Source organism: Rosa chinensis, chromosome 7 (genome assembly GCF_002994745.2).
Source record: "Rosa chinensis cultivar Old Blush chromosome 7, RchiOBHm-V2, whole genome shotgun sequence".
NCBI lineage: Eukaryota > Viridiplantae > Streptophyta > Magnoliopsida > Rosales > Rosaceae > Rosa > Rosa chinensis.
This window is the reverse complement of record NC_037094.1, coordinates 60,240,600-60,259,449: the sequence shown is the minus strand read 5'-3', so window position 1 is coordinate 60,259,449 and position 18,850 is coordinate 60,240,600. Positions and strand designations below refer to the sequence as shown.

The window sequence follows — 18,850 nt, the reverse complement described above, 5'->3', positions numbered from 1 at the left end:
TAACTATCAGAATCGTGTATCAAGTTTGCTCAAATCTTTCATTTTGGTGTATGCCGTTAAATTTTCCGTTATCTTTACAAAAAAAAAAAAAAAAAACTGACAAAGCTAAAGGAAAGATAATGGAATTTTTTTTTTTTTTTTTGAAAAAGATAACGGAAAATTTAACGGAGTACACCAAAATGAAAAATTGGAGCAAACTTAATACACCATTCTGATAGTTATGAAAGTTGATACACCAAAATGCAGAATCGCCTAAAGTTCATATACCATTTGCGAAGATAACCCAAAAAGATAAGGTGCATTCTACAAAAATTTATCTCTCAAGTTAACTTTATAGGAAATGTAGGGGGATTAGTTTAGGCTTAATGGCCGAAATACCCTTGACATTTTCTTCTATTGTCAATTTACACACCAACTTTTCAATTTTACCCAATAACACACTAACTTTTCCAAAGTTTGCCGATTTCCATGTTTCAATTAACTTCCGTCAAGTTCCACAATTAAGTACCATCATGTGCGAAACATGTGAGGTTTTTTTGGTCATTTTTATTTTTTGGTTTTTTTTATCCAACCTAATTCTTGTTAATCTTTTACGTGGAAGAAGAAAAAGATCTTCTCACTGTTATTGCGTCAGAATACCTTCTCATATCCAACAACGTCGGTAGACTTGTTTTCTTAATATCTAGGTTTCTTTTTTTGCATTTTGGTATGCTTTTTCAATAATCATTTGACATAAGAATATAAGATGAATATACAAGCTTATGAAATTGAATCATTCATGTATAAATCATTTTTTTCTCATAACAAAATAAAGATTCATGGATAGTGGATTTTTTCTTATCAGAAAGGAAGTGAGATTTTGATCCCAAAAAGAAAAAAGATAAAAAATAAAAAATAAAAAAATGACCAAATACCATGAGGGGACTTAATGATGGAACTTGACGAAAGTTAACGAAAATGTGGAAATTGGCAAACTTTGAAAAGTTAGTGTGTTATCGAGTAACATTAGTAAGTTAGTGTGTAAATTGACCCTAAAAGGAAATGTCAGGGGGTATTTCAGCCATTAAGCCATTAGTTTAACTATCTAGCCTACTCTTGTATGCCCTTTGTATGTTTTGGTTACAAAAATCAAATTGTTTGAAATTGAAACAATGTTTAAAAACAAAAGAAGAAAATCTAAATACAGTGATCATGAAGTGAGGTTTTGACTACCTGTTGACCTGGCTTAAAGAACTTCAAAATTGAATAGGATACAGTATATCACAACAGATTTGACGGATCTGAAAATGAGAATTTGATTTGTATGATGTAGCATTTTAATAGCTTTTAGGTTACTTTTCGATGACTTAGATTTTGAGTTATCGAGAGTGAGGTAGCAAAGCAGCTCAGTTACCTTAGTGAGTAAGTAACACACCCATTCAGCCAGTATTTTAGACCAAGTTCACAAGGGTATCTCAACACAGTCATACTAATCCCCTCGCACGAATTCGAGGACCCCCAAACCTACTAGCCATAAATTGGTAAATGGTGATTGGGAGGTGCGAGATGCCCCCAAAGTGGAAAGCCGCTGAGGGCAGCGCTACGTTTGCAAGAGCTCTCGCTCATATTGTTTATAAGCTTTTCGTAATTAGCTTTAGTTTATAAGTTAAATTAATAATTTTTCCTTATATATCACTCAAATTTTATCTAAAAAATGGAAAATAAAAACATAAACATAAAAAAATTGAAAAAGTTGGTGCAAGAAAACTTCCACGATTTTTCTCCACCGCAACAAAAATCCTTTTTTTTTTTTTTATTGTATTTTTTTTTTTAAAAAAACTGAGATGCTCGGATTTACACCACATTGTCATGGGCGACAAATACAGTGCCATGGACATGTATTAATAACTGCTCCCCTCTCCTTCCTCCTTCCGGCCATTCATTTGCTTCTTCTTCTTCGTTTCGCGCGTGTGCCCCACGCTCTTTCTTTTCTCTCTCTGTAAAACCCTCTCACTGGGGTTTTTAGGGTTTTAGGCGAAGCAATCAATTTGGTTTCACTGGGTTTTCCTTTCGCTAATTTGGCAGCCTAATATGCAATTTGGGATTCCTCGCCATGATTGAAACGATGGGTGAGAACCCTAAGGAGGAGAAGAAGGGTTTCATCACCGAAGAAGATACCGCCACTCTCTTACAGAGGTCCCTCTCTCTCTCTCTCTCTCTCTCATTGATTTCAATGGTTTCTTTGTGAAATTGGGGGTTTCCTGGGTTTTGGGTTTTAATGGGTTTTGTGTATAATTTTTGGGGTTAATGGGGTTTCTTGGCAGGTACACAGCGACGACGATACTGGCATTGCTGCAGGAAGTGGCACACTTGTTGCTGTCGGAGAAGATCGATTGGGATAAGTTGGTGGCCAATACTACAACTGGGATTACAAATGCTAGAGAGTATCAGATGCTTTGGCGACATTTGGCTTATAGGGAACCTTTGCCTGACAAATTCGATGATGGAGCTCGGCCTCAGGTGCGGTGTTCCCCAGCAATTCTTGATTTTTTTTTATTGAATTGTAGTTTGTGGTGTTTGTTTTGTTATATATAGCTTACATGATTCTATGTGATGCAAATGGTATTTCTTTCTGTTGATGGGGTTTGTGGGTTAGGAGTATGAATGAAATTGTAAATTTGAGTGAAACTAAGAATTGTAAGAGGAGAGAGATAACTCTTGGTATATTTGTGGCTCGATGCTTAGCAGTTGTTCTATGGTGTTCTACGGCTGTGACACCAAAGATGGTGTTCGATTTTGGGCCTTTTAAATTTTGGTCAGAAATCTCCCCCTTGGTCAACTGGAATAAAAAATATGCAACTGTACACAACTGTTTTCCGCTTCCATAGAGAAAATTAGAATCATTATAATGTTCAATGTCATGGAAATCCATCAATCTTGCTGAAGATTCTGGTTCCAGATTTTAGTGCATGCTACTTAAATCCTGATGAAGTATTTTGCCTGTAAAAGGTCTGTTATAGTTACTATATCTAGGAGGACAAATACATTTTCTTATTTCTGAGTGAAGTTGAACTTTACTGGCAGGATGTAGATAGTGATTACGAATATGAAGTGGAAGTTGCTCCTCCTGTTAGCGGTGAAGCTTCAACAGAGGCTGCAGCATGTGTGAAGGTATATCAAATGACTTCCTACTTAAATAAATGCTTTGCTTTACTATCCAAAAAGAAAAAAGCAATAACAAAACAAGAAGGCATTGCTTTAAGGTGTTCTATATATTCCAGGTGAACCCTTGTAACTAAGTGCGTAATGAATAACAATTTCCTTTCTGATTCTACTATCTTAAATATCTCCTTTCTGTGTAAGAGTTTAGTACTCGGCATGTGGACGAAGGATGTCATAAACATCTAGAGCTAGTCTAGGATTATGAACACTGAGAGTGACTTGCATGCCTAGTTTATGCATACATCTTGCTACCAAAAAGAAAAGTGAGAAAGTGCTAAGATAACAAAACTAATTTATATTTTGAGTGTCAACAGTAATATATTTCTAATGCGTGAAAGGTTAAATAAATTTCTATATGTTTGGTTGTGGTGGGTTGGGGTTCTAATGGATAAGATTAACTTTGAAAGGGCCTGCTTCTAAGAGGACAATAGCTTACTGGAAGTGACTGGGTAATGGCTAACATAGGAGTTTTAGGGGTTATTTGACAGTAAAATTTGATGGGATAGATTATCTGAGTAGTGTTTGACATTTTACCTTTTCCTAATATGTATTGCAGTTCTGAATTCAAAAGACCCTTTGATTCAATTGAACTTGGTTTACTGATGAATCAGATCTGTTTAACTATGCAAGTTCTTTTGCATGATTTGGTCATTAGATGGGCAGTGGGTACATGGCCTTAGTTAATGGATAAGTATAGCTGCAAATTGTTCATGTATGATTCCAAGTGCAGTTGACTCCTAATTTGCCTCATTTTTCTTTTGTAAAGGAAATGAATGTTGTGACTGTGTAAAGTTCAACTTATATTCATCTGGTCCTAACTTCTCTTCCTTCCAAGGAGGAAGAACATGTAATATTTGTTTCATCATTCCGCTTATCTAGGTTGGTTTGTTATGATTTACACATCCTTTGGGTCTTTTTTTCTCTTTTTTCATAATTTCTCGTTGGGTTTTGACCCTACTTTTACAGATCTGGGAGCTCATATAGTTGGTATTTGTTTTGGTCAGGTCCTTATGGCTTCTGGTCTACCAAGTGATTCTAGCCATCTGAATGGCACAACAGTGGAGGCTCCATTGACAATAAATATACCTAATGGCCAGTCATCTAAAACATATGAACCATCTGCTTCAGCAAAAGGCATGAACATTACAGTTCCAGTTTCTATTCAGAAACAGACCCTCCCTGCAATGACAACTACTGCAGCAGCAAAAGCTGAAGGAGATGATGCATATAGATCAACTAGCAATATCATGGCTCCTCGGAAGAAGAGAAAGAAGTGGACAGAGGAGGAGGATTTGGAACTGGTCTCTGCTGTGAACATATATGGTGAAGGAAATTGGACTCAAATCGTAAAAGCAAACTTCAAAGGGGACAGAACTGCTAATCAGCTATCTCAGGTTTTTTCCTGTCAGCCCAAGTGATTCTTTATTGTTCATTTATTATATTTTATGTTTTTGAAATCCTAGCTTCTACATAAATGTATCTGGATTATCTTAAGGGAGATGGCTAGAAGATTATGTAGGACAATGTAAGGTGTTCTCTGCCTAGGATTACTGCAGGTTTAGAGGGCAGACGAACACATATTGCTTTTCACTCAATTAGCACTTCATACTAGAAGTCATGTTCAATTTAGTTTTTTCTTGTATGGAGAACACATCTTTAATGAGCCAAACACAATAATTTTATTTTCATTTCATATACTTGAAAAATGCACTCACTTCCATTAGTTACTTGATAAATATTTCCTTTATTAAACAAGCACTCAACTGATATCCCTATGCTAGTTTGACTAATAAAAATCACTTTTGCCAGAGACTATTCAATTATTATTATTATTATTTTTTTCTTTTCAAATGATCAAAAAAAACCTTTTTAAGGACTATATTTTCTATTTCCAATCACACATGTCAGTGTGCCACTAAGGAAACTTGGAGTTATTTTGTCATGTTTAACGTGCTACGACAGAAAATCATTAAATAGTAAATCGAGTCTTTATTCTCATTCATCAAAATTTTTAAATAGGACTTTTGGAACCTGATATAAGAAATTGTACCAAAAGTTTACCTAGCAATGTCTTACATGTGTAAACTATTGTGCTTGTCGAATTTCTGCTACTAAAACTTGCCTTAATTTTTCCTTAACTACCTTGATTAACTTCTTGCCTGCGTTTCTATTTGAATCGTGCTCTATGATTGCATTTGTTGGATTGAATGCTTATAAATAAGAAAGTGATTATACTGTGAAGTAAAACGATTGATATGTGTGATGCATACTGGAACAGTTAAACAGGTTTCTTCATCCCCCTTTTTTGTATTAATTTAATTGTATAATTTATCCAAATGATTGGTATCCCTATTATCAAACAAATAAGGCAGATCTAAACAAAGTATGGGTGCTGATTAATTTTCCTAGGCTTTTGGGATAATGGGATATCCTTATTCCATAGTTTCATGTAAATATTACTGAACGTTTAGAATTATATATGAATGAACTTTTTACAATAAAAAAAAGACAGGATATTTGCCACCAAAGAAACTTGGTGGAGTTCATTCAAATATTGAGACCATCATACTGCAGTAATCCGTTGTCATCTAGTTTGGTCAGATGTCTGGGTTTCACCCAGTTTTCCCGGGTTCAAATCCCGGCAACGGATTCTCTTTTCCCCTGTCTATGAAAATGATGTGATATGCTTTGTACTACGGTGTTGTTAAAACTAAATAATTTGTTATCCACTTTTCATGTTTTTGATTTCTCCGTCTCTGAGGCAATGGGTAGTTACAAACTTAATCTCTGTTCCAACTCTTAATCTTCTTTGTAGTTGTCTTTGGAGGCATGGTTTTGCTTTCCTACTAATTTTGTGGGTCTATATCACAGAGATGGGGTATTGTTAAGAAGCGGCAAAAAAAGTTGGGTGTGGGAGAAGGAGGCACACCGTGCATTAAAAAAGAGGCATTGCTGGCAGCTCACCAGGCAATAACCCATTTTTTAGATAATGGGCCGAATAGAGCATCTATTACAGTGGGCACTGGTAATTCTCTTGTCCATTTATGCTTTTTTGATTCACAATAATGCACATGTTTCTCCAAAAGGACCTACAACTCTTGTGATTTTATTTTAGGGATCATTACCTCTTAACTTCCTTCTCCAAAACAGAAAATTCCCTCAAATTTGTGTGTTATGCTTTATTTGTTATGAATCCTTTATGTTGTTTTAGAATTAAGGAAGTATTTCCATCAAATGTAAACTTGGCATTAAATTTGAAGCCTCAGTAAATATATACACTGATGTAGCATTTTTCATCCAATTAAGTATGACATAACCAAAAGCAATACTCGATGGCTGCTATATCTAAACACTTTCATTATATAAATTTTTCAATATTTAACTTTATTTTCATTAGAAAATGTTGAGAATATGTGTTTTGGGATAGTAAAGATTAGGGAAAAATGGATATGTACTGAATGGAAAAATTAATGAGTAGGATATTTTGTAACTTTTAGTCCTATTGGAATCCCTTAATCTGCCAAGTTGTTTATTTTATACTTTAGTTGCTGCATTATCTGTAGTACTCTTCACTCTGGTTCAAATTATAATGTTTTTGAAATTGCCATTGTTCGGTGGATGCACCAGCCTCTTTCAGAAAGGCTGATATTTGCTTAATTAATGCTAATGGGGCAAAGCTGACAAAAGCGTGAAGTTTCTGACCGATTCTTCTTGCTTTATGATTTCCAACCTAATTTGAAATAAACCAGTGTTTTCCTTTTCTTTCCTTATTTTCTTTTGTCTCCTTTTGTTTTTTTTTGCTGTCCGCCCTCCCCCCTCCCTTTTCTATGATTTTTAACTAGTAGTTAAATATTCTTGAATTTTAGAATAATAATATCCGTAATTTGAAACAGTGGGAACAAATGCAAACGGCACATCTGCTGAAACAAATGCGAACAGTAGGTCTGGTGTAACAAATGGAATATGCAACTCTGGGCTGCATACTACTACTGCTGAAGGCCTTAATGCAAAAAAACCAAATCGGATAGGATCATTCGGTTCGACTCCAAAAGGTCGAGTTACCTCCAAGAAAACCTTGCCAAAGTCTAATATGAATCCAGATATCATAAGAGCAACTGCAGTTGCTGCTGGGGCACGCATTGTCACTCAGTCAGATGCTGAACTGCTTAAGGCTGCTGCTCAAGCAAAGAACACTATCCATATCATGCCTCAAACAGGGGGTTCTATCAAGTCATTGACACCTGGTGGCTTGTCCATTAAATCAGAGCCTCATCCTACTGTGCATCATATTCGTACTGGCCCGGCTACGACACTGCCTTCCACCCATCCACCCACTAGACACCCTGGGTCCTTAAAAGTTGTATCCCAGACAAGTCAACAAGCTTTGAAGATTGACACATCCAGAAAGATCACTGGGGTTAACAGTAGCCCTGGTGCTGAAGTCTTACGAAAGCAGGTCCAAAATGAAGTACTCCCTGGCAGTGGACAGGTTCAAGAAGGTAAGGTAGAGTTACCAAAGCAGAAAGCTGAGTCAGAAAGTTTATTAACCAATGCTCAGAATCTTGCTGGTTCATTACACACTAAGAAAGATGGGAGTAATGATAAAGCAGTAACAGGTGAAGAGAGACGGGGTAGTATAGGAGGAGGTGATGATCCATCAGCAGTAAATGGTGAAGACCAAAACACAACACTGAAACGGACAACAGATGTTTCTGACCATGATCTTAAGCAAGGAGGAGGCAGCCATTAAGGAGTAGCTAGAGATGGTGGTTAGAGTATCCTGTGAAAATTGTGTACATTTAGATGTTTTTAGAATCTCTTGGAAATGAAACATTGGATGGATAATCTTTTTGAATGATGTAAAGTCCTGCCTATTTCAGATGGCAATGGTATGGTGCATTCTATAGTCAAAGTTCAGTTCCAGTGATGTCTGGGATTTCTTTTTTATAAGGGTAGGTTCCTATGTTATTGGATTTCATTCCTCACTGGCATAGATTCTTTTGGTACGAGGAGATTTTACAGTTTGATAGTAACTAATATGTCTCAGTTGTGGAAGCTTTTGTAGTTTCTTCTAAAAGGCTAAAAAAATGTTGGCATCAGAATACGTGTGACATGATGGAATCCCTGAAATTAAGCTTCGATCGATCAATTGGAACTTGAATTTATAACACATTTATCATCAACCTTTAGAAATCTTATGAGAAATGCCATCGTTGCAGGGTCATTTCCTATTGGATATGCCTTGGTATTACAAGCCGAGGGCTTTGGTTTGGAAATTTAATTGTTTGGGAAAATAGGCATCAGTCTGTTTTATCCCCAATACAACATTACAAGAGCATTACAACTTTCCCACGAGCATAAAAGCCTCGTACTTAAAAGATCTAACCAGATCATGCCCACCCCAAGCTCTTTGAAACTCTTTTATCACTTCTTCAGGCAACAAGTCCACTCCCTGGTCCTTAGCTCTAGTGACTGCAGAGTAAGACCTCAACATCCTCTCAACCACCTGAAATGAACATTCCTTTGGTATTTCAACTGTGATAGGTTCACCTTCACGACCCAATCCAACGCTCTCAAATGGAAAAGGAAGCGTCTTGTAAGCCGCCCTTACGTATTTTGAGTTTGGGTGCGTAAATGGTATAGAGTTTTCGCGGAAACGGTCAAATACAGGATCAAAATCTGGGTTTACCAGCATTCTGTTGTAGGCCCAAACAGCAATTATGCCTCCTGGTTTACGCAGAAGGCGTTTGGCAAGCGAGTAGAACTTTGGGAGATCAAACCAATGAACAGCCTCTGCCACAGTAATCAAATCCACTGAATTCTCATGACCGCCCCCTATCAAGTTGACCATTTCATCGTCTGAGATTGATGTTGGAGTGTGAATGTATCGAACTCGAGGGTGCTGGATGGCATGTTTCAGCTGTGCTTCACTTATATCACTTGCTACTACTTGCTCGTAATGCTCTGAAAGCTGTAAAAATGTGGGAGATCACCAAAGTTAGCACCTATACCATTAGGGACATCAAGTTTAGCTGTATGTTTACAAGAGTACCAACACAGAAGTATATAGTGGGAAATCAAAAATGTAATTTTTCTTCTTTTGCCAAACACTTTTGGAATATGAAACCAATTAGGAAAGGATTCAACAATCGCTAAGCCAAAATCAAGGAAATTTTTGTTTGTTGTTAAATAGTAGGGAATCCCAATCTTTGATGATGTTATCATCATAAAAAGGTTGTCAAATGAGGCCATTCAACGATGTATAAATGTATAATATTCCTAGTGTTCAAATTCCACACCATTTCGCAAAAATATTTAGATGTTACTTTTCGGTGAATCCTTCTATCTTATACATTAAGCAAAACGCCTCTTTAGGGCGGCTAAATCATTAGATCACAAGTGCATTATTGTCAAAGTTGTATATAAAGTGATAAAAACTGAATGGTGGGATTGTTGGATTGAATTTGAAAGAGTGATAGTAAACTTACACCAAGAGCAGCTTGGCCATTGCCAGTGCCAACATCCCAAGCTAAAGAGTGTTGAGGGGTGAGAGCAGCCAGCTTTGAATACCATTCTTTGGGATATGTTGGCCGAGCTTCCACGTATATCTCTGCCTGCTTGTCAAATAGACCAGCCATTTTCCTATTTCCGGCCACTAAATTAGTCTCTAAGTAATTAAAAACCTTGATCTGATGATGAAAACTTAAAAACAGAGAAACCCAGAAACATATATATATCGTTGTGCGCAGCAGATGAAACAAAAAGAGAACACATGCAACAGAGCTAAAGTAGAAAATGAAGAATAACCAGGGCCAAAAATGAAGGGTTAAAGTCAGAGAAGTACCTGTTGGAGAATGTAGATGATTAGAGAGCTTGAGATTCAGAGTTGGGAGGTGAGAGGGTATAATTATATGACTTGGTCTGTGAAGAAAGTGTCAGATGTTGAATTCCGGATTTGACTTAATTTAATTTAGTTGGATAGGCCCGTAAGCAGATGGTTGGCTATTCATCTAACCAACCATTATGCCTGTTAGGAGAAGAAACACAAACACGATTTGAGTTCTAATACAATGGGCAACCCTCGGGCTCAGGATGGTGGATTGGTCACGCGCCATTTGGCAGTGCGTGCAAAAAGTTGTACATGTGAAAAAACAGAAAGTGTTAATTACATAATTTTTAGTGAATCAATAATTAACGTGTCAAATAGCGAGCGGGGAAGATTGGAAGGAGAATATAGATAATACTATTATTAAGAGAAGAGTGCTCTCTAAAACTGATTTTTTTTACCAATTTAATATTTTTATATTAAAAAATTAATAAATATAATTAATCAATAGGGATAATATAGTTATAGTAAATTGTAATATAGAAAACAAAAAAAATAATTTTTTTTTTTTAAAAAAAAGCTGAAAATGTGGTAGTTGTACGAAAAGTTTTTCCACTACCTTTAACTTCTCTCTACACACATAGTGGGTGAGCGCTGCTAGACTGCTAGTATATAAATAAGGAAGGTAGCTAGAATTCTTATGACATAATTGTCAATTTGCTATTTTGCTACCCTAAATTTTACCTTATTGTTAATTTGCTACACTAAGTTTTATTTTGGCTAATTACATTTCCATCAAATTTGCTACTCTATAAGTTTTCAAAATTAACCAATATGTTTTTTTAAATCTTTAAAAATTGGCAATTTTCTACCTAGATTTTCAAAATTAATCAATACTTGAAAGGAGAAATGGAGCAATTAATATGACAAAAGGGTAGTAACTTGACTAATTTTGAAACATAGGTAGTAAATTGGTAGAAATAATACTTAGGATAGCAAATTGGCTAATTGTGAAACTCTAGGGTAGTAAATTAGCTGAAATAGAAATAGGGTAGCAAATTGACACCAAGGTGAAACTTAGGGTAACATATTAGCTATTAAGCCAATTCCTATATATAGCTAGCTTTAGGACCAACAATGCAATTGTTTTTGTCCTTGGAGTTAACTAAACGGTGAGACGGGGTTGAGAATTGAGTTAGGACTTAGTTTAATCAGAGATTTGATTTCTCCCTAATGTATCTAAAAAAATAATAATTGTTTTTTAGTACTAACCAACTCATATTGTTAAAAAAGAAAAAAAAGAAAAAATGCTTCTATTCATACCTCCAAAATTAGCATTTGGACCTCCTTAATTTTTTAAATTTTTATTAATCATTTTTTACTCCTAAACCCAAAAAAAAAAAAAAAACTCTCAAGCAGTCCAGCATCATCCTCACCCAACTCGAAGAATTAGCCATATGCCCAATTTTAATTCTCCAATACTTCCGACATTTTAACATGTTTAAAAGATATCCAATTTTCACGTTAAACCGGAGAGGATTCCATGCACTTGCACCAGCAGTGTGCAAGTCACGTGCGCTAACAGACGTTTGGTGGTCGTTGAAAACTGAAACGAAGAACAAAAAAGAAAAGCGTAGTAAAAACAAAATTTACCACGACCAGTTGTGGTTGTTGAGATCGAGTATTCACAAACCCGATCTTTCAATTTTTTGTTTGCAGCTAGCAGAGAATCTGTTCACTGATGTTGATGCAGAACACAAGAGCCGTTCATCAAATGATTCGGAGTGCGCATGGAGAAGACAGAGCCGTTCTAGTCTCGATTCTCGAAGGGTCCCTCCGAACAAAAAGAATTAGAAGAACAGGTGAAGACCAATTCTTAATAGTTCCTGAGGCGAAGCCCAATTCTTTCCTTTCAGGTTGAGATGGGTGTTATTCTTCACTTCGAAACCCTAGTTCCCAATTCAATACCGAATCTGGAGATCTTCTTAGCATTCAATCCACGGAGCTCAAATTCCCCTGTAAGTCGTTTGCTCTTGGGTTTAAATTTGATCCAATTTGATTTTGTCCAGGTGATTTCTTGATCGGTGAATAAAATTTGACATACAAGAATCATTTTCTGGTTGCAATCTAATTGAGTTTGTGCATTTTGATTCTGAAAATGATTTTGAGGCTGGGTTGTGAACTACGATTGTGAAAAATGGAAACTGACTTCGGTTTAGGTGGTGATGGTGACGTGTTGCTTTGAAAATGCTCTTTGCTTTTGAGCAGAGCTCCCTCTCCATTCAAAACCCCAGTTTTCTATTTCGGTTTTAGGGCTTAATATAGGGTTTTGGAATCAAACCCATATTCAATTTTGTGAGAATTTTAGCTATAACTTGTTTCCATTTTGTTACGGGCTATTTGGTAGCTGAGAAAGTTTACCACTTTGAAAAGAAAAGGCCTTTCTCTGTAAATGGGTGTTTTGCTTTGTTGAGCATTTAAGGTTGCACTCTGCATATACTGTAAGTAGAAAGAATTCTTAAGTGACATCTTTGGGACCCTTTTAGTGCAACTACTTTTTATTTTTTAGGGCAACTATTCATTATTTAATTGCCAAGTTGAACATTTCATTCTCTTCATTTAGTCTTTTGGTAGTGAACTTGGTATGATTCCTCTCATAAAATGTCCTAGATGATGATTTGGAAGGTGAGTTGAGTCAGCTGACATGAACATTAGTTCTAAAGGACTTTCAGGAGCATATATGGTTCTAATGATGATTGTATTTGATTAGCTGAAGAATAAGGAAGAAACCTAGTGGGTTAAGATACTGATAGAATATGTTTTTCAACTATCCTAGGCTCCTAGGTTAAGGACTTTCAGGTAAACCCATGCGTTGTTTGTTTCATTTGCTCTCCAATATCTCCTAGCTTTGAGAGTTGTATGGGTCATTTGAGGGTTATTAAACTAAGAGAAGCTGGTTGAACATGGATTTGTACTGGTCCTGCAATCCAGTATAAAGCTGAAAAAATTTAGCATTGAACATGGGGGTATTCTAGGAAACTGGCTATGACCGTATTAACAAAGTCATTCCAGTCTGTGTGATCGATAAGTGACAATGAGAGTGGCCCCTTCTCAGTTTGTCCATTATGGCTTGCGAATCTGTTAGATAGGATTGGCAAAGTGTCTTGCATGGCTTCATATTTTGTGTATAATACCATATTTAGCAGAATCTTGGCTCAGCTGCAGATACGGATGTAACGGATTATACTTTATGCTCTTTTGCTTCAATGATTAAGTCACTTGTTGGGTTGTGTTTTCATATAAATATATAATTCGTTTTGACAGTATGGCTGCTCTTGTTATGTTGTAACCTCAGTCAATTCATTATGCCAAAAGAAGATAGCGTGTCAGACATTTTGGCTTTGAACATTTAGATGAATTGCTTCTTCAAATTCAAATAATTGTATAGCTGTGAAACTGATAACCAAGTGATTTTTATCAAAAAAAATTTTAAATAAAACTCACAAGGAAAGGCAAAAGGCCAAAAGTTACTGGTTTATTTTTGTACAGGTCCAATATTGTATGTGCTTTCGCTATGTATGAAGCAAATCATCATCCCCAAGAAGTGTTAAAACTTTGGAAATGTATTAACAACATTCCATTGGTTGGTGGATAAGAATTGTTGGGTATGGTGAGAAAACAGTAATTGAATATGACGACATTTTAAACGTCCAAAATGGACTGCTTTTGTTAAAATTGTTCAAGTGCTTGCCTTTGGATATGAAGGTACTGATTAAATCATAACTTTCAACTATAGTGAATTACTGCCTTATAGTTCATGTTCTGAATTACTGCACTGTGGCATAGCTCTCAAGGTTCCAATGATGGTGTTCTTCCTTCCTTTGTGTCTTTCTGCTGATTAGTTGCATCTCTGATGGATTTGATGAAACCCGAAACCTATAGAACTAAATCTTATATGAAAAGTGAAAATAGATGACATTGATGTATGTAATTATGATCTTCATCCAGTAATATAACTGGAAATGATCTTGCAGTGGTTTTGATACTGATGTGGCATCTGTGTTTTGACAGGAGTTTGGTCATTAAAAGTTACCCCTACTTTGCAACGCAGCTTCTATTTAATCATTTGGAACAATGGCAATGGCTAGACACGTGAGAATATTTCTACATGAGGTCAAAGTGTCCTGCTATTTGTTGCTGCAGAGTTGTTACATGAAGCCCTTTGTTACAAATTTTTTGTACCTAAGTTCAGTTTTTGCTTTGTAAAGCATGTAGCTATTGTGCTTCATTGTACATAACAAATTTTCTAAATTTGTAATTTGCCCAAGCAAATCAGTGTGCTCCTTCAATAGATTTGAGATGCATGGAAGTCTATAGAATTGTATGATGTGGAGGCATTTCACCTTGCCCAGGGTGTAGAAAACTTACTGTAAACAAATCAAAGATTGTGCCATGTCTAATTGCTTTCAACATTTAGTATTTTTCATACCATATTGGCATATTCCCTGAAAACCAACCAATAGACTATTATACAAGTACAGAGTCAACAAAAGGTGAGAGTGAATTCCAATCTCAATTTAGTTTGGGTAACCATCAGAATTTGAGGCGATAATGTCTAACCCCAGACATTGCTAAACCCTCAACCCTAAAAAATTTCCCGCTCTGATGAAACAAACTGGTGTGAAACATGTCTTCTTCTGGACACCGCTAAACCATTAAGTGCCTCATGTCTGGCTATTGCATGGTTTCTATTCTCTCTGAAGTACAAGGTTCTTTTTTTTTCTTTTTTTTTCCTACAATAAAAAATTCAAATTTAAAAATCCAAAAGAACACCTCCTTATGTAAGGGTCTGAAACTGTTCTCTCTCTGTCTTCAGTTTGCGCATCATCTGGGTTGCATCTAATATACAGCTACAATACCTCAAAGATCCTGCTACAATAATTTTGGATGCTTGATTAGATCTTCCAGTACCGCATAAAGCGCAAAACACCGAACAACAACAAAAGAAAGTAGCCAAGGGCACCAAAACAGAGGATCAAAAGACTGAAACAACACAATCTGCCTAAAAATAAATGTGTTGAAACATAATCTCATTGCTTTTAGATCAAAATTCGCTTGGGTGCAAACCAATAAGGACTCATCTCCCGATAAATAATAAAAGCATGTAAAAATTTTACCATCATAGTAACTACAACAGTAGAACGTCATTCACAGTCAAACGAGGATATAAAACCTCAGGGTATATCATAATACATACTACCCAAATACAATAGGTTGTCCCAAATTCAATCAAGGAGGATCAAAAAAAGAAGAACAAAGGCATTTTGCTACGCTGATTACGGAATCATGAGCAGCACAAGAAATCTAAGGATACCTAGCAAAGGATAGTTATACAACAGATTTGTATACCTTGTTATATCATTCCCAAAGTCATATCTGTAATGATTCAGAGTTGCATTGATCTGTTCGTTGCTCCATGCAGCCAATATCCTGATATCCTCAGATGACTGTATTCCTGCCCCAAGATCACTTCATGGAGCAGCTTAGCCTTTGATTTTGCCACTCATGTTCACCTCACCTCCTCATACCTGTATGAGCTAACAAGAGGCACCAAAAGCTGGAATGAGCAAACTTAGGTAGTAAATCCCTATCATGTAAAGAAAATAAAATCCCAATTAAACAAATTTTGATGTGACAAGTTCATAAAACTCAATTTTCCCAGCAAGATTATACACACAACATCACAATAAAAGTAAGGGATATTATTGCATATACATTCAGGAGGAGGGGATTGGCAGGTTATGAGAACAGAAGTAATCCTTAAATCAACAACCACGAAATGAAATAGAAAATGAACAACAGTAAATAACTGATAATGAAAAATGCCAAAAGAACCACTAATGCCTACATTACTCATCCGAATAATTAAGCATGGATCACACAAAAACCTAAAAAATGTGCAGTATAGAAAATGGAAGCATAATCCAAATGCTTGCTTTTGAAGCGTTTAAAACGTTATAAAAACACTTACATCGCCACAGACCTCAACGTGAGTCGTTCTTCGACCTCCAAGTTTGCAAATCCTTACCACACAAACCAATTCAACAAACACATATATCAATAACCAGACTCAGGTAAAAAAAAAAAAAGTAATACTTCATTGTTTACCTCCTTCAAGCCTTGAAATCCAAGCAGCACAGACCTTGATTCATTCAACCTATTAACAAATACAGGACTGTAGACAAAATCAGAAACAAAAATGAACAAGTACCTATTTCCATCTCCTTCTTATGAGGGTTGGAACCATGTTCGACAGAAAGCCGATATATGTAAATCTTAAACCTGAAAGTCTTAAAATGTATGCGATCGGGATACGAAATAATCAGATGCAAGAAATCGAAGGCAGATGCGAGGCATGAGGTTTAGGACTTAGGACGATGTTGCATCTGGGCAAGGTTAGTAAAGATCGATGAGTTAAATTGAAATTGAGATATGGGCCTTAGTGGCGATTTCCAATTCGGGATACGGCGGTGCCACTTCGAAATCGAGATAGCAAGATTTGGGATTGCGATGGGCGACTAAGTCGGCACTCGGGACCAACAACACCACAAAAAGGAAAGTGAAATATTAAAGAAATTAAATTTGTATTTATATACCGGGTCTGTGTATGAATACTCTAACTAGCAACCTCTGTTAATTCAAAGAAAATGAGAAAAGTCAGAAAACTAACCGTTGGATGTGATCATTACAATCAATTATGAGTGTGGTAAAAAATTTAGTCAATTTCACTATATTTTTGAATCCAATCGAATTGGTTAACGGTCGTCACTTCTATGTCTTCTTGGTTGACCGATGATTTGACAATCGGGAAATGTGCTTATTTTTTTACATCATGTCTATAAATATTTCATCAATGGATATGCATAGACATAAGATAAAAATTTCAATTTTAATTATAAAAACGTTAACTTATACCAATTTACCTCCTAAAGTTGTATGACTTATATATTGCATTTGAATTGTTGAGATTCACTATAAAGCAACCATGAAGTGGAAAATGAATTTAGAAAAACTAACCGCTTGATAGAGAAATTGTAATGTTTTATGGTGGTTGTAAAAAATCCAGCCAATTTGTTTTTCATTTCGAATTCAATCAACTAGGTCAAACTTAGTTACTCTTATAAACCTATATTTATATATCATACACTCCAAAGAGCAACCCCTATCAATTCAAAGAAATGGAAAAACCGATCGTTGGATGAGATTATTGCAATAAATTATGGGTGTGGTAAAAAATTTAGCCAATTTCACCATATTTTCGAATACGATCGATCTGGTCAACCATCGTTACTTGTATGTCTTCTTGGTTGACCGATGGCTTGACCACCGCGAAACGTGCTTATTTTTTCACATCATGTCTGTAAATATCTCATCGATGGATGTGCGTGTACATAAGATAAAAATTTCAATTTTAATTACAAAGACGTTGGCCTGTATCAATTTGTCTCCTAAACTTGTATGACTTGTACATTGCATTTAAATTGTTGAGGTTCATTATAAAGCAACCTTAAAATCCAAAATGAATTTAGAGAAACCAACCGCTCGATGGAGAGATTGTAATGTTTTATGGTGGTTGTCAAAAATCCAGCTAATTTGGTTCTCGTTTCGAATTCAATCAACTAGGTCAAACTTAGTTACTTTTACAAACCTATATTTATATATCATACACTTCAAAGAACAACCTCTATCAATTCAAAGAAAGTGGAAAAACCGACCGTTGGATGAGATTATTACAATAAATTATGAGTGTAATAAAAAATTTAGCTAATTTCACCATATTTTCGAATCCAATCGAATTGGTCAACCGTCGTCATGATATGTAAAGTCTATATGCACATATTCTATACAGAAGTATCAAAACTTTCACACACATATAAACACACACACACACATGTCTATATATATATATATATATATATATATGTATGTATGTATGTGTTTATAAATATATATATGTGTGTGTGTGTGTGTGTGTATATATGTGTGTGTGTGTTTATAAATATATATACTTATATAGATATATGTTTGTTTATAGATAAATATATATATATATACACACACACACATAGTCCGGCTACGGTGCGCACGTCCGTACCGTGCAGATTTCCTGTTTTCGCCCACTTTCCGATCACATTTTCACATCTCAACCGTTCAGTTTTTAGGTACTACTGTATAGATCATCTCTACAAAATTTCAGCCAATTTGGTGATCATTAAGGCATCCAAATCTGCAAATTACAACAATGTACACGAACGGTTCCGATTCGACACATTTGGTTCGTTCGTGTAAATTGCAGTTTTAGTTGCCTTAACGATCACCAAATTGGCTGAAATTTTGTAGAGATGATCTATACATTAGGACCTAACAACTGAACGGTTAAGATCAAAATATGTGATCGAAAAGTGGGTGAAAACCGGAAATCCGTACCGAAATTTCGATACGGACGTCCGCACTTGAGAAAAATCCTATATGTATATGTGTGTGTGTGTTTATAAATATATATATATATATATATATATATATATATATAACACATATATATAATAGTTTACGGACTTTTACGGGCCGAGCTTAGCGGCCTTTTGGCTGACCGGGCCTGGTTTTTGCAGGCTTTTTGACTAGCTGGCCCTCTACCCACCAAGGCGGGCTTTTTGACATATTGGGGCGAGCTTTTGGTCCTATGGACCGGTGGACCTCCATCGACACACTTGGGCTATGTTTGGTATGGCTAGGCTTTTCAGAAAAGCTGGCTTCTACTTATTT

At 35.9% G+C, this 18,850-nt stretch overlaps 2 protein-coding genes and 1 long non-coding RNA gene across 5 annotated transcripts; 1 reads left to right on the top strand and 2 right to left on the bottom strand.

Moving 5' to 3' along the window:
- Positions 1-1,871: 1,871 nt before the first annotated feature.
- On the top strand, positions 1,872-8,179 carry LOC112176265. The gene is made up of 6 exons (XM_024314099.2): positions 1,872-2,175; positions 2,304-2,499; positions 3,064-3,150; positions 4,206-4,595; positions 6,073-6,226; positions 7,095-8,179. The coding sequence occupies exons 1-6, from the start codon at positions 2,093-2,095 to the stop codon at positions 7,949-7,951; spliced, it is 1,767 nt and encodes a 588-aa protein (XP_024169867.1). The 5' UTR covers positions 1,872-2,092; the 3' UTR covers positions 7,952-8,179.
- A 163-nt stretch (positions 8,180-8,342) lies between these two features.
- LOC112176266 (putative methyltransferase DDB_G0268948) lies at positions 8,343-10,231 on the bottom strand. 2 transcript variants are annotated; one of them, XM_024314102.2, is made up of 3 exons: positions 10,046-10,231; positions 9,690-9,856; positions 8,343-9,172 (listed from the first exon to the last, which is right to left on the bottom strand). In XM_024314102.2, exons 2-3 carry the CDS (start codon positions 9,837-9,839, stop codon positions 8,540-8,542), a joined length of 783 nt encoding a protein of 260 aa, XP_024169870.1. In that variant the 5' UTR covers positions 9,840-9,856; positions 10,046-10,231; the 3' UTR covers positions 8,343-8,539. The 2 variants fall into 2 exon arrangements, with proteins under 2 accessions (XP_024169870.1, XP_024169868.1); XM_024314100.2 differs by having other exon boundaries at positions 9,690-9,843; positions 10,046-10,229.
- A 4,297-nt stretch (positions 10,232-14,528) lies between these two features.
- On the bottom strand, positions 14,529-16,644 carry LOC112175520. Of its 2 annotated transcripts, none has more exons than XR_002926484.2 (4): positions 16,196-16,644; positions 16,059-16,110; positions 15,437-15,624; positions 14,529-14,956 (listed from the first exon to the last, which is right to left on the bottom strand). It is a non-coding gene; the product is annotated as an uncharacterized LOC112175520 (long non-coding RNA). The 2 variants fall into 2 exon arrangements; XR_005802554.1 differs by having other exon boundaries at positions 15,437-15,615.
- Positions 16,645-18,850: the final 2,206 nt, after the last annotated feature.